Raw genomic sequence first — 27,117 nt, forward strand, 5'->3', positions numbered from 1 at the left:
ACCAAGTTTTCACACGCACACAGAATAAGCGTGACTCAACAATGGAAGCTAAAATATGTTTTAAACAATGGGAATGGTATATTGGATGAAGTGTATACTAATGCCATCTACTGACAAGCAGAATAACTAAAGGTACAACGTTTCAACTGTGTCATAAAAGGACCTGACTTCTTGAATTCCACATGCATTATCGTTAAGCACTAGATTTGAATTATGCACGGCAAAATATACATATTTTGCAGTTCTTTGTCTTTGTTGAATTCTCGTTCCACCACTGTCATCAGCTTGACATGGCATTTAATTAACAAGAATCCCTTTCTGCGGGTTGTATTTAGTATTTTCTTTTGTATTCCTAATGCACTTTGATCTTTTATTTCACAGTAACCTACAAATCTTTTATTTAGCTTCATGTCACTAGGCGATACAGTGACACCATGTGAAACTGTACCATATCTAATTAACTGAATTAATTGATATCTTTTTGTAATGTCCTATGTTGTATCTGTAATTACAGAAAAGAATGGGGTACCTGTAATGTCGTTAATAATTTCTTTTATAACTCTATGGTATAGGACATTTATTAATACGTTTTTAATTTAAGGGCTACGGTACTTTCTGCATACCTTTTAGTTTGCTTATTAGGTCATGTAATACCTGATCATACTTTGTGAAAATTTTGATAATTGTTTAAAAGTCTCCACTGTTCAATTTTACAGTTTCCTTCCTATATCTGAAAGGACTATATTACTGGATTTCAATGTTAATGTCTCATTCACAATGTGTTTGAGAACCTGTTTCCATATATTCTCACTTTTCTTTAGTAATATTTAGTAGAGAAGGACCTGCTACCGTGCTTAGCATTTTTGGGGAATGTACTCACTGATTAACAAGGATTGTGTCTAACAAAGAACTTTTTAATTTCATCATCCACATCAAACTGATAAACTGAAAAGTAATTTTAATGGTTTGCGATATTGATATGAATTATATTTATGGCGATTTTGTGACAATATTCTTTTCCACTTTCACAATTGCTGTTACCATTCTTCACTTCAGAAGTGCACTCACTTATGGCGCTGTAGACTTCAATAATCATTGACCTAGCACTACCACTAGGAAGAGACAATACATTTTCACTTATTTATTTGTTTCTTTTAGTAATTCTTGATTCTTTCTTTTATGTGCACAATTTAGACGTTCATAGTTAATTATAAATGTTTCATATTTCTACAGAAGTACACAGATAAATACGAAAAAATGTTTAAGTTTAAACTGTTCAATTCAAGTTTGAAAATATCACAGCACTTCACAAAACATCTGTTATTAACCTCCTGCAAACACAGCTCATTTGAGTTGTCTGTCATCTGCTCATTGCTACGTCACAATACGTTACTGGATACGTGACATTGTTTTAGAATAAAAGTGTGACAAAAGTCAAATATTTAGAAAAATACGCATTATACAGTCTCTGGTACACTACACAACAGCAAGGGGAAATTTTCTATCTAAAATGTGATACTTTGCTATAAATTTTCATTGTTGTCATTGTTTTGTAAAAACTAGTATGCGCAACTCTTTTGTGATGGCCAAGGAGTATGCTGCAAGCCAAGTGTTACGAGAGACGGCGAGGTGAAACATTTTTCGCACACACTTAAAGCTATGCTACTGACCGATTCTACGAAATCCTTGTGATCTGATCATTTCTGTGGGGCCTGGCATTTGAGTTGCCTTTTATCTTATGGATATACCTGTATTTATATTTCTATATATGTTTTAATTTTATATTCATTTAATATCAATACGAATAATGATATTAACAATAATATTTTATTTGGTTTTCGTGAGTCCCTAAAGTACCAGGTCTGCATGCATTCGTTACACCTCTTGTTTTCGTAAAGACTGAGAATGTCAGGCGATAAAAACTGAGCATCTTCAGGGAGACCTTTGGCTTACAGTTCTTCAGCTAAGACCATGCTGTTTTTTTTAATGAAATATGTTGTCTCATCTGTACAATTCTTCATCTATACTTTATTCAGTTTCTGTAACAGCTTGTATTCTTGTTATTTACACAGGCTTTAGAGGACATATAGTGTTCCTTCTGTTGACTACATATAAAAACGTCTTTGCAACCGTTTGTTTATGTACTTTTGCTAATTTCGTTGTATACCTTAAATAGTGTGAGAGATTTAATTTGTGTGATTTTCTGCACAACTGTAAAACAGGAAAACTGTAAGTAGAAGCTCTTTCCAGATCTCACCATTAACTCTATAGAAAGATCAATCATTAATTAAAAACTGCACGTGTTTTTATGAAATACAGTAAAGAGAACAAAACAATGCAACATCTCACACACCGAAAACATCACTTAGCATACCGAAAACTGAAATCATTACCCAAAACGTGTCATGCAAAATATAAATAAAAAGAAAATCTTGACTTATAGCAGAAAAATTGTTTCTTAAGTCATTCTGTAAAATCGTTTCATTTTAAATAGCAGCTCTTACATAAGAAGGAAGTAATTACATAAATCTGTAACGCTTTTATTGGTCACCTTCTGGGGCAAAAGTACAGAAAAGATGGAAAATCAAGAAGGATTCGTATATGAAATATGTGAAAAACCAACAAGGAAGAAGTGGTGATTCTGCTATATCTAGCGATGTATCACAGTATAGCGATGTATCACAGTGCGCCGAAGAAATCCAGACAACCAGTTAAGAACCTTTTGTTTAACTATTTGATTTGCAATGATATGTTTTGTAAATGGTTTGAGAGCAAAGAATTTTAAGATTGGCAAAAACTATTTAAAGAAATATTTCTGCTTAAATTGTAGAGAGAATAAAGGGAAACAAGCGTACCTTTTTTCTTTTTTAAAAAAAGGAGGATTGCGGTTTAGCGTCCCAGTGACATCGAAGTCGTTAGAGCTGAAGCACAAGTTCGGATCGTTTCAAGGATGGGGAAGGAAATAGACCGTGCCCTTTCAAAGGAACCGACCCTGTATTTGCCTGGAGCGGTATAGAGAAATCGCTGAAAACCTACATCAGGATGGTCAGGCTCGGATTTGAGCCGTCATGCTTCCAAATGAGCCTATGTTAGGTTACTGGGAGTTTTTCCTCTGCACTGATACATTCTATCATGGTTGTGTTGCTTTTAGAAACACCGACTCTAACAATGCTCAAAGCATTTCAAACAGGTTAACAGACGTACTGCAGTATTCGAAAAACTTGTCTTGATTTGCTTTCCAGTTTGCTGCATAGAAGCGTAGACTTTCCGCATATTGATCTCTCGTTTAATAGCGGATTAACCCAATATTTTTACTCATGCCGTCATTTGCGGCGTGTATGTACAATTATCACAGAATATAATGCAAGGACCGCAATCTTATTTAATGAAATTTAGCCCTTAGTTGATTTAAACTACCCACAGTAAATGTTGCCGCAGCTCGCCCCGACGCACTACGGGTAGGATTTCCCAGGGTCGGACGTGTTGCGTGAAACAAGGGCTAGCCGCTGCATATAAACACGGTCATTTGGCCGTTTTGTTGACGTCGAGTCTTTAAATAGACCTTAATCAACCACTATCTCTATTTTATTCGGGGATGAATTTTAAAACATTTGTTTCTAAAATGTATAATTGATATCGTCTTTTTGTTTGAGAGCTAGTTAGTTAGTAAGTTAGTTGGTTGTGTGTGCAGTCTCGCTTAGAGATTAAATACAATTACGTTACATATATTGTTGATAACTTGAGAGGGGTGTTTTATTGTTGGTATATGAGAGCAGTCTCACTGAGAGATTTAATACAGTTACATTACATATCTTGATAATTTGGTGGAGTTTTGCCGTAGAAGCACACCCCGATGTGTTATCGATTACTCGAATTTGTGTATTGTGTATCGTTTTGTGAGTGCGAGAGAAGCATTGTTTGTTTACAAACGTAGTTCTACCGGTAGAGACTAGAAAGTAGTGAAGCTGTAGTTCTATTTGGGGCGGTAGTATGGAAGTTTCAGAAGATTCTTATTCAGTGGTGATAGATGTTGGACATCATACAGTGCGAATAGGGTGTTCGCAAGATGATAGTCCAAGAATGGAATTGCCATCTCAAGTTGGAATTTTAGATCATTTGAGTTCGACGGAAGCTGGAAAAGCGTCGTGTTCCTACGTAACACAACCGAAAAAATATTTGTTTGGCAATGATATTAATATACCCCGTGGCGGTATGGAGAGCGCATCTTTCTTTAAGGATGGTATGATTGACGATTGGGACTCATTTGAAAAAATGTTGGAGTTTGCTTATGACACATGTTTTAACTCACGGTCCGAACACCATCCCATTCTCATTTCGGAACCGGCGTGGAATGTAAGAAGGAAACGCGAACAATTGACAGAACTTATGTTTGAAAAGTTCAAGGTTCCAGCATTTTTTTTAGTAAAAAATGCTGCCTTAACCACGTTCGCAAACAGACGCACGACTGCGTTAGTGATTGACAGTGGAGCAACTCATACCTCAGCAGTTCCAGTCCAAGACGGATTTGTTCTGTCACGTGGCATTGTGCGAACTCCACTTGCTGGTGATTTTTTGACTACACAGTGTGGAGAATTGCTGAAGGTTTGTATAAATGTAATGTAATAAACATTCCCTGCGCAGTGGAAAAAAAAACCGTCAATAACTACTCCACCTCGCCGTTTCAGCCAGCTGCTGTTCGTGGTTCTGACCCTCTTTGTGTAAGATTGAGCCTAATTGGCTTTTATTGGGATGGAACCTGTTTCAGATATAAATGTAGCCTTGAGCATAGAATTATCTTTATTTCTTCAATTCATCTTGGATGAATGCTAGATATCTCCCTTGATAGCCCCTTTGCCATGATTTGCATTCTACAAATCCGGGGGGGGGGGGGGGGGGGGGGCGCTTTTTATTGAATCATACATTAAGATTTGTTTCTATTCCATTAATTAATGAACTAGGATGGGGCTGCATCCTTGCACACGTCCAACCAAGCTGCTATTACTCTAAGTTTAACTTTTGTGGTGGCCGTATAATACTCGTAGCTCATGCCATGAAATGTTGGGACCGTTGACCATAGCAGCCTGATCCCTTCAATCCTGCAAACCAACCGACCAGGAAGTGTTCTTATATTTTCTGAGTAGATTTTCAATCAGTGTTAAATATGTTTGTTTGATTTCTGCCAGCTATGATTCCTCAACATTTCTGTGATACTCTTCTATGAGTCAAACAAGCCTGCAATTTGTAGTGCAGTTCATTTTAGACTACTGTCAGTATACTTGAGGAGGATTCCTGCTTGTTGATGTTGTGGTCTTCAGTCCTGAGACTGCTTTAATGCAGCTCTCCATGCTACTCTATCCTGTACTTACTACAACCTACATCTTTCTGAATCTGCTTAGTGTATTCATCTCTTGGTCTCCCTCTATGATTTTTACCCTCCACGCTGCCCTCCAATGCTAAATTTGTGATCCCTTGATGCCTCAGAACATGTCCTACCAACCGGTCCTTTCCTTTTGTCAAGTTGTGCCACAAACTCCTCTTCTCCCCAATTCTATTCAATACCTCCTCATTGGTTATGTGATCTACCCATCTAATCTTCAGCATTCTTCTGTAGCACCACATTTCGAAAGCTTCTATTCTCTTCTGGCCCAAACTATTTATCGTCCATGTTTCACTTCCATACATGGCTACACTCCATACAAATACTTTCAGAAACGACTTCCTGACACTTAAATCTATACTCGATGTTAACAAATTTCTCTTCTTCAGAAACGCTTTCCTTTCCATTGCCAGTCTACATTTTATATCCTCTCTACTTCGACCATCATCAGTTATTTTGCTCCCCAAATAGCAGAACTCCTTTACTACTTTCAGTGTCTCATTTCCTAATCTAATTCCCTCAGCATCACCCGACTTAATTCGACTACATTCCATTATCCTCGTTTTGCTTTTGTTGTTGTTCATCTTATATCCTCCTTTCAAGACACTGTCCATTCCGTTCAACTGCTCTTCCAAGTCCTTTGCTGTCTCTGACAGAATTACAATGTCATCGGCGAACCGCAAAGTTTTTATTTCTTCTCCATGAATTTTAATACCTACTCCGAATTTTTCTTTTGTTTCCTTTACGGCTTGCTCAATATACAGATTGAATAACATCGGGGAGAGGCTACGACCCTGTCTTACTCCCTTCCCAACCTCTGCTTCCCTTTCATGCCCCTCACCTGTTATAACTGCCATCTGGTTTCTGTACAAATTGTAAATAGCCTTTCGCTCCCTGTATTTTACCCGTGCCACCTTCAGAATTTGAAAGAGGGTATTCCAGTCAACATTGTCAAAATCTTTCTCTAAGTCTACAAATGCTAGAAACGTAGGTTTGCCTTTTCTTAATCTTTCTTCTAAGATAAGTCGTAAGGTTAGTATTGCCTCACGTGTTCCAACATTTATACGGAAGCCAAACTGATCTTCCCCGAGGTCCGCTTCTACCAGTTTTTCCATTCATCTGTAAAGAACCTGCTTTCTTTGGGACTGGAATTATTATATTCTTCTTGAAGTCTGAGGGTATTTCGCCTGTCTCATACATCTTGCTCACCAGATGGTAGAGTTTTGTCAGGACTGGCTCTCCCGAGGCCTTCAGTAGTTCTAATCTCCCATTTCGTCTTCATCTACATCCTCTTCCATTTCCGTAATATTGTCCTCAAGTACATCGCCCTTGTATAAACCTTCTATATACTCCTTCCACCTTTCTGCCTTCCCTCCTTTGCTTAGAACTGTGTTGCCATCTGAGCTCTTGATATTCATACACGTGGTTCGCTTCTCACCAAAGGTCTCTTTAATTTTCCTGTAGGCAGTATCTATCTTACCCCTCGTGAGATAAGCCTCTACCTCCTTACATTTGCCTTTTAGCCATCCCTGCTTAGCCATTTTGCACTTCCTGCCGATCTCATTTTTGAGACGTTTGTATTCCTTTTTGCCTGATTCATTTACTGCATTTTTATATTTTCTCCTTTCATCAATTAAATTCAATATTTCTTCTGTTACCCAAGGATTTCAAGCAGCCCTCCTCTTTTTACCTACTTTATCGTCTGCTGCCTTCACTACTTCATCCCTCAGAGCTACCCATTCTTCTTCTACTGCATTTCTTTCCCCCATTCCTGTCAATTGTTCCCTTATGCTCTCCTCGAAACTCTGTACAACCTTTGGTTCTTCCAGTTTATCCAGGTCCCATCTCCTTAAATTAGCACCTTTTTGTAGTTTCTTCAGTTTTAATCTACAGTTCATAACCAATAGATTGTGGTCAGAGTCAACATCTGCCCCTGGAAATGTCTTACAATTTAAGACCTGGTTCCTAAATCTCTGTCTTGCCATTATATAATCTATCTGATATCTTTTAGTATCTCCAGGATTCTTCCATGTATACAACCTTCTTTTAAGATTCTTGAACCAAGTGTTAGCTATGCTCTGTGCAAAATTCTACCAGACGGCTTCCTCTTTCATTTCTTCCCCCCAATCCATATTCACCTACTATGTTTCCTTCTCTCCCTTTTCCTACTGATGAATTCCAGTCACTCATGACTATTAAATTTTCGTCTCCCTTCACTACCTGGATAATTTATTTTACCTCATCATACATTTCATCTCTTTCTTCATCATCGGCAGAGCTAGTTGGCATATAAACTTGTACTACTGTAGTAGGCATGGGCTTCGTGTCTATCTTGGCCACAATAATGCGTTCACTATGCTGTTTGTAGTAGCTTACCCGCACTCCTATTTTTTTATTCATTATTAAACCTACTCCTGCATTACCCCTATTTGATTTTGTAGTTATAACCCTGTATTCACCTGACCAAGGTAAAATATTCTGGAGGTAAAATAGTCTCCCATTCGGATCTGCGGTCGGGGACTACTCAAGAGGACGTCGTTATCAGGAGAAAGAAAACTGGCGTTCTACGGATCGGAGCGTGGAATGTCAGATACCTTAATCGGGCAAGTAGGTTAGAAAATTTAAAAAGGGAAATGGATAGGTTGAAGTTAAATACAGGATTCCTGCTTACTATATTCTTAATAATTCTGAGAATTATTTATCGCCTGTAGTAAATTATAAGGTTGTCCCCCACTGATTTAAATCCTTGTTTATCCTGTCCCCCACTCTGAGATGCTGTAAATATTGGGACAAAACTTAATTCATTTGTGGTGAGTTTTGTGTTTACAACACCGTCAGTGTAAAGTATGATCTAACTATTAATTCAAATTTATGAATTTCACTTGTCATGACTGTATGCAATGTAAACACATCATTAACAAACATGATTACTCTGCTGTTGTGTCTTCTGTAGCCTATTGTACACCTCTGATTTACTGTCACAATTATTAGTAGTATTTATTGCCATTTCTCATGCATAACCTGAAGTACATATTCCAGCTATTGTAATGTAAGCAAATCTGTTTTCACTTCTTTGCTTCAAAACCAGCTCAAACATCGCCCATCAATGACAATACTACCACAGATCATCTACAGTGTTCCATACATGCTTGGTCAGACCTAAGAAAACACCGAAGTTTATACACATGCATGATAAACTACAACTGAGCAGACCTGTCTGTAGTTGTGTTACTTGTGATACAGTCATCTTAGAATAAAGTTGCCCTGGAACAGTATTTTCACCACTGGAAACACTTGGTGATGTATCTTCATAAGTCTTAATCATAATTCTTCCTTGGAGAGCATCAAGAAGACCAATATACTACTGGTAATGACATCACAGAGCTATCCCCATGTGTAGGGCATTCAGTTTGTGCAGCTCCTGGTTGAACGTGAGTGTAGAAACAATTTTACAAGGTGGCAATTATACTAAAAAAATGTGAATGTCATACGGCTTCATTGGCTGGGATATCCCAAGGGCAAGTTTCAGCCACCTGTTGAAAAAGATTTTCTTCCTCTGTACACATTCGCCCCTTTATTTGCGGATGTGTGAGAGATGTGTCAGATGTATGTTTGTGGAGTGTAGGTGAGTGTAATGGATGTGTGTATAGTGTAGTGTTATGTTTGTGTTCTGGTGTTTCTTAACACTTTGTGTCATGCCCTTGATACTGCGTTGTCTTCATTGTTGGAATGCCCGTAATATTGCAGGCTCATCACCTTAGTTAGGACTGCCATATGTGTAATATTGTAGGCATGGCAGTCCTTGTGCCCATAGAACTACGGGGATGACATTCTTTCCCGCACTGAACACAGTGTAATATTACAAGTATGGCAGTCAAAGTGTTATGTCACATTACATTTACTTTCATGTATTGCAATCCTCTTCAATGTCTGGTGTTTCTGATCTCTCATGATTGGCTTTTGCCTTCTGTTAGTCACTGTTAAAGATGTGTTCCTGTGATTCATATGTAGCTTATTATTCTTTTAGGTATATAGGATGAACCACCTAAATTTTCACCTGTAAAAACATTTGGCTCTTTAAAGAAATTGGCAATCTCTCTTCACAAACATAAGGACGAGTTACTCATAAAACAAAGACCAATGTACTTTTACAACTTTGTTTATCACTGAGATACAGACGTCAGCTTTTTTAATGTGAAACTGTGGAATATTTTTTGTTCCAGAATAACAGATCTGTATGGGACAAATCCAGTGATACAACTCTTTTATAGGTCTAGCAAGAAATTATGGAGTAAAAATGCGTGGAATGTAAGGATTTTGTTGTTTTAGCAGTTTGAACGGCATCTCAGTTCGAAGTTCCCCCCATTCTCAATTGAGAGTGGCTCAAACATCATGCATGGATCACGCTACTTTTCATGCAGAGAGCCATAAAGAAACTGAGAAATTCAGTCTTCTGAGATAGAAACTGAGGTTGTATGCAAGATTATGTGAGCAAGAATCAGTATCAGGAGAGGGTATAAAAATATAATTGGATACTTCTATCAACAACCAGACTCCTCTACTTACATAATCAAAAACTTTCGAAAAACCTCTATTCGCTAATATGTAAGTACACCAATTATATGGTAATCAATGGAAGAGACTTTTGACAATCCAACAGCCAACTGGAGTAATTTCAGTTTTATTAATGTGAGTGTGATAAAATCTTCTACAAATAAATGCCTTCTCTGAAAACTACCTAGAACAGATGGTTCGGAACACTGTGTATGATGAAAATACAGGGTGATTCAAAAAGAATACCACAACTTTAGGAATTTAAAACTCTGCAACAACAAAAGGCAAAGCTAAGCACTATCTGTCAGCGAATTAAGGGAGCTATAAAGTTTCATTTAGTTGTACATTTGTTCGCTTGAGGCGCTGTTGACTGGGTGTCAGCGTCAGTTGATGCTAAGATGGCCCGTGACAGAGCACTTCATCACTGGCCTCCCAGAAGCCCTGATCTTATCCCCTGCGATTTTTTCTTATGGGGTTATGTTAAGGATATGGTGTTTCGGCCACCTCTCCCAGCCACTATTGATGATTTGAAACGAGAAATAACAGCAGCTATCCTAACTGTTACGCCTGATATGCTACAGAGAGTGTGGAACGAGTTGGAGTATCGGGTTGATATTGCTCGAGTGTCTCAAGGGGGCCATATTGAACATCTCTGAACTTGTGAGTGAAAAAAAACCTTTTTAAATACTCTTTGTAATGATGTATAACAGAAGGTTATATTATGTTTCTTTCATTAAATACACATTTTTAAAGTTGTGGTATTCTTTTTGAATCACCCTGTATATTGAACCTGGTGGCAGCAAATAGCCCTAATCTATTTGAGAATGTGCACTTTTAAACTGGTATCAGTCTCCAGGAGGCATTTGTTGCAGTAATGATTACAAAAGCACGTAAACGATATGTAAAACAAGTAGAAATACTGGTATGTTCAATAAACTAGATAAAGAAGCAGTGTGTCACATCTCATTGAAAAACCTGAAACTCTTAGCCCATGACAGGAGGCGGCTGAGGAACTGTGGCTTAAGTTCAAACTCATAGTTGATCATGCACTTGATAGATATGTACCCAGTAGAAGAGTTCATGATAGGATGAATCCTTCATGGTAAACAGTCTGCTATTGCATAATAGCTGTAAAACAGTGTGTAGGGCTACAGATACTGAATGAAACCTGTTTGGGTGTCAAGAGAGCAAAGTGTGATGCCTTCAATGACTAGCACAGCAGAATATTATCAAATCCAGGATGGAATAATGACAGTGTTCAAGGATAGAAAACATTGATGATGTGAAACCCAATTTGTACTTTACACACAACATGCTGAAAGCCATGAATCAAGGCAGTCATGTAGATGCAGAATTTTTAAATTTCTGAAAACATTTTGACTCGATGCCATACCTATGCTTATTATCAAAAGTGAAGTCATATGGGTTATCAAGTGAAATTTGTGATTGAATTGGGGATTTTCGATAGGGTGGATGCAGCAAGTTATCTTGGATAGAGAGTCGTCAACGGGTGTAGAAGCAGCTTTGGGTGTGTCCCAGGGACGTGTGTTGGGGATCCTTGCTGTTTTTTTATATATACTGATGGTGCTGAAGCCAATACTAAGAGTAACATCAGACTTGTGAGAGAGAGGGTTCACAGATGTTCAACCAGTTCTTAATAACATTTCAAAGCACTGCAGAGATTGATAACTTATGTTAAATGTTCAGAGACGTATAATTGTGCATTTTGCAAAATGAAAAAAATGTGGTGCCTTATGACTCAGGCTCAGTCATAAATAAAGTGAGTGGCAGACTGCAGTTCAATGGTGGAATACCAGGGAAGTGTAATCAGTCTACATAGGAGATTGCATCTAAATCACTTTTGTAAGCCATCCTAGACTGTTGCTCAGTGTTTGGGACCTGTACAAAATGGGACTGAAAACAGATTTAAATAGATGCAAAGAAAGGCAGCACGACTGATCACAGGTTCAGTCAGCTCATTTCAGAGTGTCAGGAAGATGTTGAAAGGACTGAGCTGACACACTCTTGAAGCTCAGCAGCAATAGTCCTGAGAAAGTGTACTAGCAAAGTTTCAATAACCAGCTTTAAATGATGACTCCAGGATTGTACTACAACCCCCAACATATCACTCCCATAGGAATTGTGAGGACAATATTAGATTACAGTGTGCAGAGAGGCATATAAACAATCATCCTTCCCATGTTCATTTGTGAATGGAATGAGTAAAAGCTCCAATAACTGATAGAGTTGGCCATACCCTCTGCCATGCACTTAATGGTGGTTTGCAGAATGGAGAAGTAGATAAACTTCCTGGTGGTATAACATTCAAATAGCTGCAACAGCAGCACAAAGTTTGCATGTTCAATGTATTTTTACTCTTTAATTTCTTGTCAGGCCTAAAAAAAAAAAAGAGTTAAATGACCTAATTTTACTCACATAGATCTGCTCTTGCAGTGCAAAAATACTCCAGTTCCATTTAAAATTGAAAAGCAATGGTAATACCTGTAATTTGATGCTTAATGAATCTATGAAAACACGTTGGCCTTCGTTTCATGAGGTCCTGGTCACTTTTATTCAGGTGAAAATGATTGCAAGTATCTTTAATGGGTCAAAAGTTAGTTGAGGTGAAAAAGATAGGCATCACTGGTAAGCAGTAGTTATCCACCATACATGTTCACACAGTGGTGCTGTTCACTCACATGCTTTGGGAGAGTGGCTAGCTTTAATATTTGGAAGGAAACCAGAGCAATACTGAAAATTTGAGTCAATCTGTTCTTAACTTCTGCAAGCCACGTTCCCCACATTTCCTTCCATTACCAAACTGATAATACCTTGATGCCTCAGGATGTGTCATATCAACTGATAGCTTCTTACAGTCAGGCTGTGCCATTAATTTCTTTTTTTTCCCCCAATTCAATTCAGTACCACTTCATTTGTTATTCATTCTACCCATCTAACTTTTAACATTATTCTACAGCACCACATTTTGAAAGTGTCTATTCTCTTCATGTCTGAATTGCCTGTTGTCCACATTTAACTTCCATCAAGGCTACACTCGAGACAAATACTATCAGATAATACTTCCTGACACTTAACTAATATTAGATATTAACAACTTCCTCTATTTCAGAAATATTCATTTTACTATTATCAGTCTCCAATTTATAGCTTCCGTACGTTTCCGATCATCAATTATTTTCCTGTCCAAATAGCAGATCTCTTCTACAACTTTACTGTCTCATTTTCTAACCCAGTTCCCTCGGGATCATCTTATTTAATTAGACTACATCCATTAAATTGCGTTACTTTTATTGATGTTCATCTTATAATCTCGTACAGCACACTATTTATTCCGTTCAGTTGCTCTTCCAAGTCTTTAGCTGTCTCTTGCGGAACTAAAATGTCATTGGCAAACTGCAAATATTTTATTTCTTATCTCTGAGCTTTAATTCCCTTTCCTAAAGAGGATATTGTTGTTCATACCTCACTCTGCACCGATTTCCATGCATAATTATATATTGACTCAGACGTGGCCTCACAAGGGCTTTGTAACAGTCCTGTACCATACATGAATTACCATTAGGACTCCTCTGATAAATCTGACATCTGCTTTTCCCACAGCTAGAGATATGGTACACATAGATACTGATTTCAGTACCTGACTGTTAATTATGTGACTACATTTTTTTCTCCTTCTGTCATGTATGGAGCACAAGAAAAATGATTCTTTAAATGTGCCTGTAGTTATTCTAATCTTATCCTCACTATCCCAATGAGAACAATATGTAGGGGTTTGTAGTATATTCTTAGTCATCATTTACAGCCATTCTTGAAACTTGGTTAGTAGACTTTCTCAGTATAGTTTCCATCTATATGCAAGAGTCTGCCAGTTTAGTTCTTTCAACATATCCATGAAACTCTCCTGCGGGTCAAACGAACCCGCGACCATTTGTGCTACCATTTTGTGTATATATTTCATGTCCCCCATCTAGCCCCATTTGGTATGGGTCCCACACAATTGAGCAATATTCTAGGGTGGGTTGCACAAATGATTTGTAAGCAATCTCCTTTGTAGACTGAGTGCTTTTCCCTGATATTCTACCAATAAACCAAAGTCTGCTACCTGCTTTACCCACGACTGGGCCTATGTGATTGTTCCACTTCATGACCATAGTAAGTGTTACACTCAAGTATTTGTATGAGTTTACAGATTCCGACTGTGACTCAGTAATATTATATTCATAGGATACTATGTGTTTTTTGTTTTGTGAACTCCAAATTTTTATTTTTTTGAACATTTAAAGCAAACTGCCAATCAATGCGCCACTTTGAAATCATACCAAGGTCTGACTGAATATTTGTACAGCCTCATCCAGACTGTATTTCATTGTAGATAACTGCATCATCTGCAAAAAACATCTGAGATTACTGTTAATATTGTCTGCAAGTTCATTAATGAAACAACATGAACAGCAAGGGAGCCAACACACTTTCCTGGGTACCTGTAAGTTACTTCTACATCTGTCGATGACTATCCATCCAAGATAACAAGCTGCATCCTCCCTAGCAAGATAACCTCAATTGAGCAACAAATTTTGTCCGTTACCCCATATAATCATATTTTTGATAATAGGCGTAGGTGTGGTAGTGAGTCAAATGCTTTTTGAAAATTGAGAAATGCTGCAGCTACCTGACTACCTTGACCCATGGCTTTCAGGATGTCATGTGAGAAAGGTGCGAGTTGGTTAGATCTGAATTTTCGAACCCCATGCTGATTGTCAAGGAGAAGGTTGTTCTGTTCGAGATGCCTCATTATGTTTGAGCCCAGAATATATTCTAAGATTTTACGACAAATGGATGTCAAGAGTATTACACAGGAGTTTTGTGGATCACTTTTGCTACCCTTCTTGTAGACAGGTATGATTGGCGCTTTCATCCACCTGCTGGATGCTGTTTTTTGTTTGAGGTCTCTACAATAGATTATACAAACAGAGAGGATAATGCAGATGTGAATTGGGTATAGAAACTGATAGGAACTCCATCAGGCCATGGGGCTTTGTTCAGTTTTAACGATTACAGATGTTTCTCAACACCACTGAAACTAATATCTGTTTCACACATCTTTTCAGTGGCACGAAAATTAAGTTGGAGCAAAGGAACTTTTCAAAACAGGGTTAAGTATTTCTGCATTTGCTTTGCTACTCTCAACTTCAGTTTCAGTCTCGTCTATTAGTCATTTGACACAAAATTTGGTGCCACTGACAGCTTTCACATATGCCCAGAATTTCTTTTGGTTTTGTGAAAGATGATTTGACAGTATTCTGCTACGGTACTCACTGGAGGCTTCACACATTGCTCTCTTGTTTGCCAAATGCATTTCATTCAGCATCTCTCTATGTATGTATGACTTGTTTATGCATATTAAGCAATAGTGTCTATTTCTTTAAAAGTTTCCATACAGTGCCTTTGTGCCATATGGGATCTTTCCCATTTTGAACTGTCCTCCTGGGTACATATCTATCCAGTGAATGTTCAACTGTTCTTAACTTGAGCCATAGTTCTTCTACACGCTCCTGTCCTGGGGTAAAGGTTTCAAGTTCCTCATTGAGGCAAATTATATAAGTTCATTTTATCGATCTATGTACTCTAAATTACACTTGTTTCTGTAGGGGGAGGTCAATGGCAAGTCTTTTCTATCTTCACATTTTTCTGCAGTTTTCAGATCATATAACTTCCCTGTATACAACTGCTGTCACCTGTGAATTGCTTGAGAGAGGCAACTTTTTCCATTTACAGTACTCCCATTAACCAGACACTTACGTGTCAAAAGTAGTGCAAAACTAATGCCTGATGTTAAGCTATTTCAATTTTTAGTTTTTTTATTTCAAATTCCTCTGTAACTGTGTGTAAAATTGAGGTCAGCCTTATGGATATCTTACTTAGTATAGATTAACAAGTAATGTTTATTTTAATTTTGTTATGAACCTTTCTTTTAGTGTCCGAATCAAGAGTAGCTCTTTTAGAAAGTGTGACTGTTTCAAAAATTTTAGTCTGATTACATTCTCAGGTTGATATCTCCTCTCTCAAATGTATTTCTTATTTTTAGTGTCTTCTGTTGTGGCAGTTTGGGAAGGAGGAATGCATTAAAAATATCTGTTAGTATTTCATTTTCCCCTCAAATGTGGCTGATGTAGGAGATGCAGCGGACAGTAGTCAGATGTTAACTCTCCATTGACACTGATGTTCCACCTGTCTAAGCCATTGTGGGTTGTCACTGGACCAATAATGCATGTTCCTTGTATTTACCTGGTCTTTGTTTGAGAAGGGACATTCATCTGTAAATAGAACGTTGAAGAAGTAGTTCGGATTGGCGAGGATTTGCAGCCGTGCCCACTGACAGAACTGTACAATTCTTGATATAGGTGTACATGGTAAGAATGGAACCAATGACATGTAAGAATATGATGTACACTGGTTTGAGGAATACCAATCTCGTGTTCAAGCTGTCATGTGCTCACATGTGGATTCATAGCAACAGAACCGAGAACAGTAACTTCGGCAGCTTCGTCTGTGCGAGTGCTACGACAATTGCATTGTCGTGGGTTGAAACATCCCTTTTTACCGAAGTGTTGTAACAACAAGATGAGAAAACATCCATCTGGAAGGTGGGTTCGTGTCAGGACATTGCTCTCTGTACAGTTCCACTGCCTGCATAGCATTTCGCCTACCTTGAAGAACAAAAAAAAAAAAAAAAATGTTATGTCGATGCAGTTTGTAGGAAGGGCAGCCTTTACTGTATGCCTACTCTACACAACAGTATTTAAAAGAACTAAACTAAACTTACATTCCCCATAGATGAGTAGCATTTCTACCTTCTCTTTGTTGGTTTACATTCTACTCACACAACTCTTCAACTGACGATGGTTGATGGAATGATGGGTGTGCATTCTACTAATGTTTACATTTGTCCTCTGTCAACATCAACACGTGGATGTGTTCCATTACCCCAAGTACCTTCCCTAAGCACTGGGAGCATCAGTGTTGTGTTATCTAATTAATAATGTGTTTCAGTGAATGGTTCATTGTGATACATTTTTGAATAGGTCTTTAGGAGAGGAAATGAATTACCGAATAAAAAATACAGGTTGCCATATAAAAAAGTCATACCACTGTTCATATCTTTGTAAAATACAAAGCTACAACAAAGGCAATTATGCTGATTGATGTCCCTGTGAAGGCTAAAGAACATTTGCTTGAAACATTTTGTAACTTGCATCTGGACAAATAGTTATTTAGAGTGGTCAAGATAAATGGGGCTTCCTGTATACCACATAAATTAATAAGTAATGATACTGATCCTCCGTGACACACTAAACAGGCCAGAACACTGTTGCAGAAGGGGGGGGGGGGGGAGAACATGCCAAATTTAAAAGTATGCAAAATCTCTGAGAATGGCAAGGCTTTACAGAAGTTTGAAATTTAGCTTACACTTCAATACGAGATGCGTTTAGTAGTTTCCACAACGAAACTGTCTCTCAAAATGTGGCAGAAAACCCAAAGATATTGTGATGATATGTAAGGTACACCAGCAGCAAGATGTGATCAATACTTTCACTGTGCGATAAAATTGATGATGTCATTGATGATGGTTCCGCTGAAGCATTATTACTAAACACGGTTTCCCAAAACTCCTTCACCAAAGAAGAAATGTAGAACAACTGCCAAGATGAGTAACTTTGACCTAGATATCCTTGGTGTTAGCAAAGCCACTTATATCAGTTAATAAAGGCAAGGCAGTCGATCCAGATTGTATACAAGTCAGGTTCCTTTCAGAGTATGCTGTTACAATATCTCCATACTTAGCAACCGTGTACAACCACTCATTCGTAAAAAGATCCGTACGTAAAGACTGGAAAGTTGCTCAAGTCACACCAGTACCCAAGAAAGGAAATACGGATAATCCACTAAATTACAGACCCATATCACTAACATTGATTTGCAGTAGGGTTTTGGAAAATATATTATGTTCGAACATTATGAGTTACCTTGAAGGAAAAGATTTATTAACAGATAGCATGAATTCAGAAAATATTTTTCTTGTGAGAGATAACTGGCTCTTTATCCTCACGAAGTCATAAATGCTATCAATATGGGGTGTCAAATTGAGTCCATGTTTTTAGATTTCCAGAACGCTTTTCTCAATGTTCCTCACAAGCATCTTCTAATCAGATTGCATGACTGAGGAGCATCACTTCAGTTGTGTGACTGGATTCTTAAGGTCCTGTCAGAAAAGTCACTGTTCATAGCAACTGACAAAAAGTCTTTGAGTAAATCGGAAGTAATATCTAGCATTCCCCAAGGAAGTCTTATAGGCCCTCTGCTGTTCCTAATGTACATAAATGATATAGGAGACAATCGGAGCAGCCCTCTTAGATTGTGTGCAGATGATGCTGTCATTTACCATCTTGTAAAGTAAATCAGATGATCAAAACCAATTCCAAAATGATTTAGACAAGATAATCTGTATAGTGTCGAAAGTGGCAGTTGATTGTAAACAACTAAAAGTGTGAAGTCATCCACATGACAGTTACATGATAAATCACACACATCTAAAGCCTGAAAATTCAACTAAGTACTTAGCAATTGCAATTATGAATAACTGAAATTGGAAGGATCACATAGATACATAGATAGTATTATCGGTAAAGCAAACTGAAGACTGTGGTTTATTGGCAGAACACTTAGGAAGTGCAACAGGTCTACTAAAGAGACTTCTTGCACCACACTTGTCCACCCTCTTCTGGAGTATTGCTGTGCAGTGTGGGATCCACATCAGATGGTATTGACAGAGAACATTGAAAAAGTTCAAAGAAGGGCAGCTCGTTTTGTTTTGTTGTGAAATAGGAGAGAGAGAGAGAGAGAGAGAGAGAGAGAGAGAGAGAGAGAGAGAGAGAGAGAGAGAGAGAGAGAGCGCCATGGACATGATATGTGAACTGGGGTGCCCTGATTGTGAAAATATTCTGTTGTGCCCACCTGCATAAGAAGAAATGATCATCATGATAACATACGATAAATCAGAGCACACAGAGAAAGATTTATGTGCTCATTTTTCCTGGATGCTGTTTGAGAGTGGAACAGTAGAGCAATTCTTAATATGCAAAAAGTGTTATGGAAAATGAAATCATGGTGTAAGAAAGATTTCCCTCTTTATGCTTTTCCTTCACTATTTTAAATGTATTTCTGTGTTCTTGTAGGTAAGAAGAAAGTTTAGAGTTATATCCCTGTAGACTCAGAGCCAAATGAGTTAACTATGAACCTTTCATTAGATTCCTTCCTCATAAATTTACTGTCAGTTGTGGAACATTCGGTTTTAGCAAAAATACCATAAAAATTTACCCATGCTTAAGAGAGTTTGGTACATATATCAAGCTAGCTGTTTCTGAAAAGTAGCACATGTGATTAGTGCTGATCAAAATTAATCATTCATAATTAAAAGTCACATCTATTTTATAAATGTGCGGGCCTGCCCCTGAGAAAGTGTTTTATCTTTATTGAATGTAAGGAAATTGAAGTCCCTGAAATAGTAAACCATATCATTTAAGTAATGTAAATGAATGTACATATATCTCTGCTACATTGTACACTTCAGTCCTCTGAGAACCAGCCTCAATTTGTACAAGAAGTACAGTCACTGACAGTAACCTGTGATATGTGAAAATACGACTGTGTACTCGGTAGTGAAAATATGACTGTGTACTCGGTACTGCACATAAATAAAAAGTTGGCGCATAGAACTTTATGCTGCCACCCCTCCTCATCTTGCTGCCCATACTGACAGTGAATATATTCCTCCACCAGGTTTCGAACCAAATTACCTCAGAATCGAGTGCCACCACATAGGTGTATGTTAGTGACTGCGGCTATTGAGGGGGTAACTAACTCCGTAAGTTTTAATAAATAGTGATGTAACTCAAAAACTTGGCACTGCATAGTGGCAAATAACTGAACATTGAATCATCACCCAGTGACCCAAACAAAATGTAACTTTTTCTTGACTTGTTCATAGCCAGCAGTGTCTGTCAGCATTTTAGCATCAACTTGATCCTTGGACTGCGTAACAATTGGGACTTTGTACGGGTGCTGATGACCCCGCAGTTGAGTGCCCCACAAAACAAACATCAGCTTGATCCAAATGTTCTTTCACCTTTTCAAGTTGAGTTCTAGTTTGGATTATAATAATAGCTGTTCAAGATCTAGTGTTTTGAATTTGTATCAAGATTGCTATAGTCAGATTTGTGTTTCTGTAGCTCATCTTTTACTCAAAACCACTTCTGAGAATGATTTCGTGTAGCTGTTGCATGTATATGAGACAGCTTTCTCAAAAAATAATTCAATCAAAATCCATTTGCCATTAAAGATGCCTATATTTAATGTTGTTCTGTCAAAAACTAATGCTATACATAGGACTCAAAACTGTATTCAGCCAGAGTTTCACAAACAGCCTGTTCTTTTCCACGATATTATGGGCACAGATGTACACAATTTACTGGATTGTTGGGTTTAATATTTGCTCCAATCTTGGCTTTTTGTGGCACCCTCTGCTTGCTCGGCGTCTCTGTTTTGTCAAATAACTGGTGTAAATGGTGATATATTCCATGTATGAACCTTGTCTTCTTTCAGTCATTGCTAGACCAAAAACTGTGGATCTTCTACAATAGTAATTATATCCAAAGCATTTGTATGTGTTATCTCCTTGAGTTTTTACAAAATAAACTTGTTTTTAACTCCAGTGATCTTTTAGAATGCTTTTTTGGGTACTGCACCTCAATCGGTAAAAGTGAACCCTTATAGGATCACTTTGTTGTCCATCTGTCTGTCTGTCATCTGAGACTCTTTTTTTCTCAATAACATGTAGAGGTATCAACTTGAAACTTATGTCAAATACTAAGGTAAGCAGTCCCTTGCTGATGTGAACTATTATTTAAGCTTCTAAGTCAATGCAGTTAAAAGATACAGCCATTTATGTCACATATTATGATACTCGCAAACTCATCCATTGAAACCTGTAGGTGGATTATCTATACAAATAATTAAGTTTGTACAGAACCCTCAGAGTTAAAGTCCTACTCATTCTTTGATTCTTGTAGCTACCTCTGTTGTTGATTCAAAGATTCTAATTTTGGTCTGCAGTATCTCAACCTTTGTGTCAAAATTCATGCTTCTCCTAATGTATCTTTACTTACTACACAAATAATGTGTCACTTAGATGCACAATTAATCTGCACAATCACAAATTAAATGATTGATTAAATTAAATTAAAACCAGTAATGTTTTTTGACATATTTGCTTTCAGTTTGCCCATCAAAACACTGACTGTGCAAATAAATTATCTCTTGTAAGTTAACTAAATTCAAACACATTGTATTTGGTATGACTGATAACATCTCTCAAAATCGAAAGACAACTAGGGGGGTGGGGGGGGGGGGGCAGGGTTGTAAAAAGGAATGTCTCTGCTGGGTATGTCCTCGCTCTACCTGTTTTGGGGTCACTGACCCATCACCTTACCTGACCAATGTGATAATGTGAAACACAAACACATTTTGTCCTGGAGTTAAGAAGAGTGTAGTAAATACCCTGTATACATTAGGTATTGATTGAATTTTTCATGCAGAAGTACTATTTTACAAAGTTGATTTTTGTTTCTCCTGGACTTTGGTCTGAAGGCCAAGGGGCAACTTTTCTCCTTATCATACTGACCCCAAATTTCTCACAGCTTATGTTTACATTGAATTAAAGCAGTAGAGAGTAGCTAAAAATAATCTGAAACATGTAAAATAGTGCCATTTATACTAGCTACACTATTGTACATGTTCCTCATGTGTCTCCTGTATTTCTTGCAACATATCTTTTAATATCTGATACCATTCCATGTAATATATGGTCACTCGGTGAGGCACTTCACATTATTGTAGACATAAGATATTTTCGGACATTAGAAGCTCTCATTCTCGATGGCAAATGTGAAATTTATGTAACAATGAAATCTCGTGGAAGCGAACCAAGTGCTCAAAATTGTTTCCTTAGTATACATTTCATGTTACAAGCATAGCCATTTGCAGCCTCATTTAAGTTGTCTTGTCTCTTTTAATGACTCATTGCTGCATATACCCTCTATGGCGTGGAATACTTAATCAATGTAATATTACTCGAGAACCAAGACTGTCTAGATTACTGGATGCAGATGTTCATATTAAGCAGTTATACTGATAACTTTGTTACTGAGTGCCCTAAAATCACCACTACCATCAATGTTGCAATGACCCATCTTGGAAATAAAAGTTACCTGCCTAGTAATGTGTCTGTGGCTGTACGGCCTACAAAAAATAAGTGTGTTACTTGTCTTCATTTCTCCTATTCAGGTTACCCACAGTATCCAATGCCAATAACTTTCATTGCATCCAGAGGATTGCTGTAGTTCAATGCACAATACATTTAACTTCTTAGGAAAATTCTAGAGTTTGGTACTTATTTACGTGCATTCATAGATATCATTGTTTCAAATTCAGTGTGATGCCCTTACAAATACAGTGTGGGAATTTCTGGCAGAATGTAGATTATTTAGGGGTAAAGGTAACAAAACTTTCAGACAAATCCTTTTTCAACCTAGAATGCACGCGTGCACATACTTGTGTGTCTCTCTCTCTCTCTCTCTCTCTCTCTCTCTCTCTCTCTCTCTCTCACACACACACACACACACACACACACACACACACACACACACACACACGTATGTCACTTATACCACTTTCCATAATTCTGATATCCATATTTGTCATGCCCTTTTGTTCTGTATGTTCATAATACCTGCACTTCTTTCTACTATGATACGAGGGAAGGGGAGGGTATGTACGATGATTAGAAAGAAAGAAGTGTACAAGGTAACTCATTAAAATAATCGATTAGATATGCTTCTGAGAGGCATAGAGATAAAAGATACCGTTATATTTCAGTGACATCAAGAAGGCCCAGTTCTTAAAATGCTGAACTATAATTTAGGAGATAGCACAATGAAAATCTCATCCTGATTTTTTTAGGTTCTCTGAATCACTTTAAAACCAATTCCAGCATGGTTCCTTCAAAAAGACCATAGCCAATTTCCCTCCCCAATGCTTGTCTAAATGACTTCGTCCAATGTCCCTAATGATTACACTATTCATGGAAAACTCTAATGTACAAGCTTGATTTAATGTACCTTTTTTATGCAGTCAATGGCAAACAGTGCACATGAGCATAATGATCATTAAATATATAAAATTTTGGCTTTATTTTTAAGACAGCATCCTGAAGTAAGCTGAATATACACATTTATAGTTCCAAACCCTCTGACCTTATTAGAATAGGCATGGTAGAAGACAGGTAAAATGAATGACTAACATGCAAGAATTTGTGTGAGTGTTCCAAAGTCTATAAATATCCCCCACAGAACATTTTCTTAAACATCATGTGGACACATTTCCATTCTTTAGAGAAGAGGAAGGGAGAAATCTCTTTTGGAGTATCACAAGATGTGAAATTATAGCAGTCCTTTTACAGAAACTTATGAACTTCGGCTCTCAGGTGTAGAATAGAAATGGGAAATGCTGAAAGTGCAAAATGTAAGAAATTAGGAAAAAACCATTACAGAATCACATTACTAATAATTTTATGTGAAAGGATGAAAATTATGATAGTTTCACATAATTTGTATTTTCTGACACTTTTACGTGTAACAAGTTTAGAATTTTAAAAAATATGTATAAATGAAAATTTAGGTAAAGATGTAATTGCCATGCTTCACTTCCAAGGAAACACTGAATGTGCACAGTATCACTTATTTCTGAACAGTAGGAAACAGTATTTATGTCGCTGACACAATGAGAAGTAAAATTACCTGCATTCTGATTCAAGAAGATTGAACTTGGCCAATAGTTCCTTCTTTTTTTCAGCACTTAATTTGTTGGCCAATAGAAGATGAAGAATATTTCCTAGGATGGGAAGATCATATAGTTTGAATTGCAAAATTATCTGGTATTCTGTTTTATTTCATTTTTGCTGCTCAAGACACAGTTCATTTCTAATGATTTCAATTTACATCACATTGTGGCGGTTCTTTGTGACCAACAGCTGTCCTTTTTTTTGTTACATATGGTTTTCTTTGAATTCATAGCTCAGTATTCATTATGTTCCATCATAAAATACTGGACACAAAAGATTCTTGTCAAAAATAACTGAAATGAAGTAAAATGTACTATAGCTTGTTGCGTGTAGGAAAGTGAGTGAGATTAAAGGTTGAAATATGCATACCACTGTGGTCAGACACACTCAGCACACTCAGAGTTCCTCATGTCATGAACAAAAAAACTTACACACTGCTAAATATAATGGAGGTATTTTGAATTACAAGGAGGCTTCTGTAGTACTTCCAACAAGTCACAGTTTATTAGCCATGGCACATTAAACAGTGTGCAGGAGAAAAACAAAAATATCCAATTTCAGCCTGCTCAGCATTTCCCTTTACCAGTCTTCAGTTGCTAGTTTGTGTGATGACTCTGTCAGCATCCATTCACCAAATTTACAGCATGTTCTTCAGATAAACTGTCAATGCAGACATAAACATCTGGTTCTTAAAACGTAATGCACCCAATGGAGTAACCAAAATTGTTTTATTTCATTTATATCTATATTGTGAATCAAGACATGGCCAGATGTCAATGTAATTTTGTATATATTCACACCATTGGCAGGTATATAAATGATTCTCTGTGCCATGTAGCAACAGCTTTCAGAGTCGTTTAGTGTTGTCCAATTTCAATGGTGTCACCAGGTCTGGTAGGGTATATAAGGAACATGACCAACGTCAAATGTTGAATGATCACTGTGAAGGACACAGGCATTATGCGTACTCATGTGAGACGTATTATTGACACCTGACAGAATTTAAAATGTACTGCATTTTGTGTATCCATTTGGCCAGCTGGGAAAATTGTGGAATATTCACATTTGTGGGGCAGTTGGATTTAGCAGTGGCCCAGTGTTGGACTGCATGGGAATGAGAGCAGGCATAGTAGTCATAAGGGTCCTGGTCGCCCCTGTCTGACCACCACAAGTGAGGATCACTATATTCTGCAGAAAGCACATTGTAACCCCCTTCACATTTGCATCTGGTATCCAAGAACAAGTAATCTACTCCCTTCTCATTTTTTGTCATCCTGCAGCATTTGTTGAAGAGCACCATCAGGTGGCTAATGAATTACCATCTCATGTAAGCTGCTGCTAACAACGCAACACAAACAACTGCATTTGAATTGGTGCCTTGGCCGGGAAGCAGTGACTGGTGATGACCAGCGTCACTCTGTACTACCTCAGATGACTATTTTTGACGAGTATGGTGGCAACGTAGGAAGAGGTACCATTCTTCCAATGTTTGGAGAGGCACAATGACTTCAGGCATCATGTTGTGGGGAGCCATCATGTATCACTTAAAGTTGTGGCTGGTAGTCATTGAGGGAACTCAGATGGCACAATGGTACATCACGGACATCTAGTGTCCTCGTGCGTTACCTCTCATGCAAAAGTACCAGCTTGCCATTTTTTAACAGGACAGTGCTTGTCGACACATGGCTCCTGTGTCTATAAATTGCGTGCATGACACAGAGGTCTTGGCCAGTAAGACCCCTAGATCTGTCTCCCATAGAACATTTGAGAGACCAGCTTGGGTGTCGTGTCATTATCCAGAATATCAGGGGACAGTTACGACAGTTGTGGACCAGCTTTCCACAGAAGAGGATGCAATGGCTTTTATACCCTTTACAACCAAATCAGTGGCATGTCTTCAGGTTAGAGAGGTACAACATCATACTGATAAATAGGCTCATACTGCAAATTTCTTCATAAATTTGACTCGATAATGTAAATTCATTTCGTTTCCTGTGCTCCTTCTGGGTGTTTGAAATTTTTTCCTCAGGCAGTGATGTTGTTGTATAGCTGTCCACACTCAGCAGTGGAAAACAGATAGTTATGCAAACTTTTGTGTAAAATGTTGACATGTCAGTAGTGGTTGTTTCATTTACTTACATTTTGTAATTTTAGTGTGACATGTACGAATATGACTGTAACATCACCCAAATGAATATAAATCCTAATGTAGAAAACCAAATTGAACTTGAGGTATTAAGTCATGAAATTAATGCAAAGATAAGACTAGTATTAATCTTTTATACTACTATCTTGCATGGTCATATTAGGTCAAACATCAAAATACATGCTTTCAAAAGAATATTAATGAATTTTGCTTTGCTTCAAATGGTTAAACCAAGGTCCCTAATCCCTGTCGTATATAACATTCTGTTACCGAATTTTAATATTTATTTATTGAAATTGTCCTTGTACACAGTACATTAAATCGGTTCTTCACTTCTTGCTGTGTGCATTCTTATTCCTCCTTGCCCACATTCGTTTCATATGTTCCAATCTCTGCTTCTTTAGCTGTGCAGTGTTATAAGGCTGTTTTCTTTTTCTTATTTGTCACTGAAAATCACTTTTTGAATTTTGTTCTTAAATAAATCCCTGTAATGTGTGTCAATTATGTTGCTGTTTGCTTCTTCAAGGTTATTTAGTGTCAATGTAAATCATGCTGTTGTCCTTTCAGCTTCATAATTTTACTAAAGATATACTTTGTCAGTCTATTCTAGCCAATGTCCGAAGAACAACATTCTTCTTTTGTGCGTTGTGTATATTATGTCCTCTACACGTTCATAGATCTCTTTGCTAGGTCGTGGCGTGTTTTAATCTGTCCCTGTTGTCCTTGGGCTAAGTATGCTTCAAACCAGCCTTCTCTCTATTTCCATAACTTTGTTTACACCACTTTTCTCCAGTAGTTTTAGTGTTTCAGCATTATACAATGCCTCAGGTCTCACTATTGTATTATTATATTTAATTTTTGTGTCCCACAATAAAGCTTTCTTTTCCAATATATTGCTGGTGTACTGGTATGGAATGTTCATCTTATTTGCTCTTATCTTTAGACTGTTCTCATTGTTGTGTATGCTTAGCCATTCACCTAGATATTTGAATGAGCTGACTTTGATTTTGTATTGATTTGTGAGTAATTTCTGTGGAAAGTCTTTAATGTTTGTTATAAATTCTG

The 27,117-nt window shown here is 37.5% G+C and overlaps 1 protein-coding gene across 1 annotated transcript in view; it reads left to right on the top strand.

Annotated features, from left to right (window-relative positions):
- Positions 1–3,872: 3,872 nt before the first annotated feature.
- LOC126297591 (actin-like protein 6A) overlaps positions 3,873–27,117 on the top strand; it is a 108,838-nt gene continuing 85,593 nt past the window's right edge. The window contains exon 1 of the mRNA XM_049988566.1: positions 3,873–4,602. Within this exon, the coding sequence (XP_049844523.1) occupies positions 3,991–4,602 (612 nt within the window). The 5' untranslated portion in view covers positions 3,873–3,990. The remainder of the gene's footprint in view (positions 4,603–27,117) is intronic.

This window comes from Schistocerca gregaria, chromosome X (assembly GCF_023897955.1).
Source record: "Schistocerca gregaria isolate iqSchGreg1 chromosome X, iqSchGreg1.2, whole genome shotgun sequence".
In the NCBI taxonomy this organism is placed as follows: Eukaryota; Metazoa; Arthropoda; class Insecta; order Orthoptera; family Acrididae; genus Schistocerca; species Schistocerca gregaria.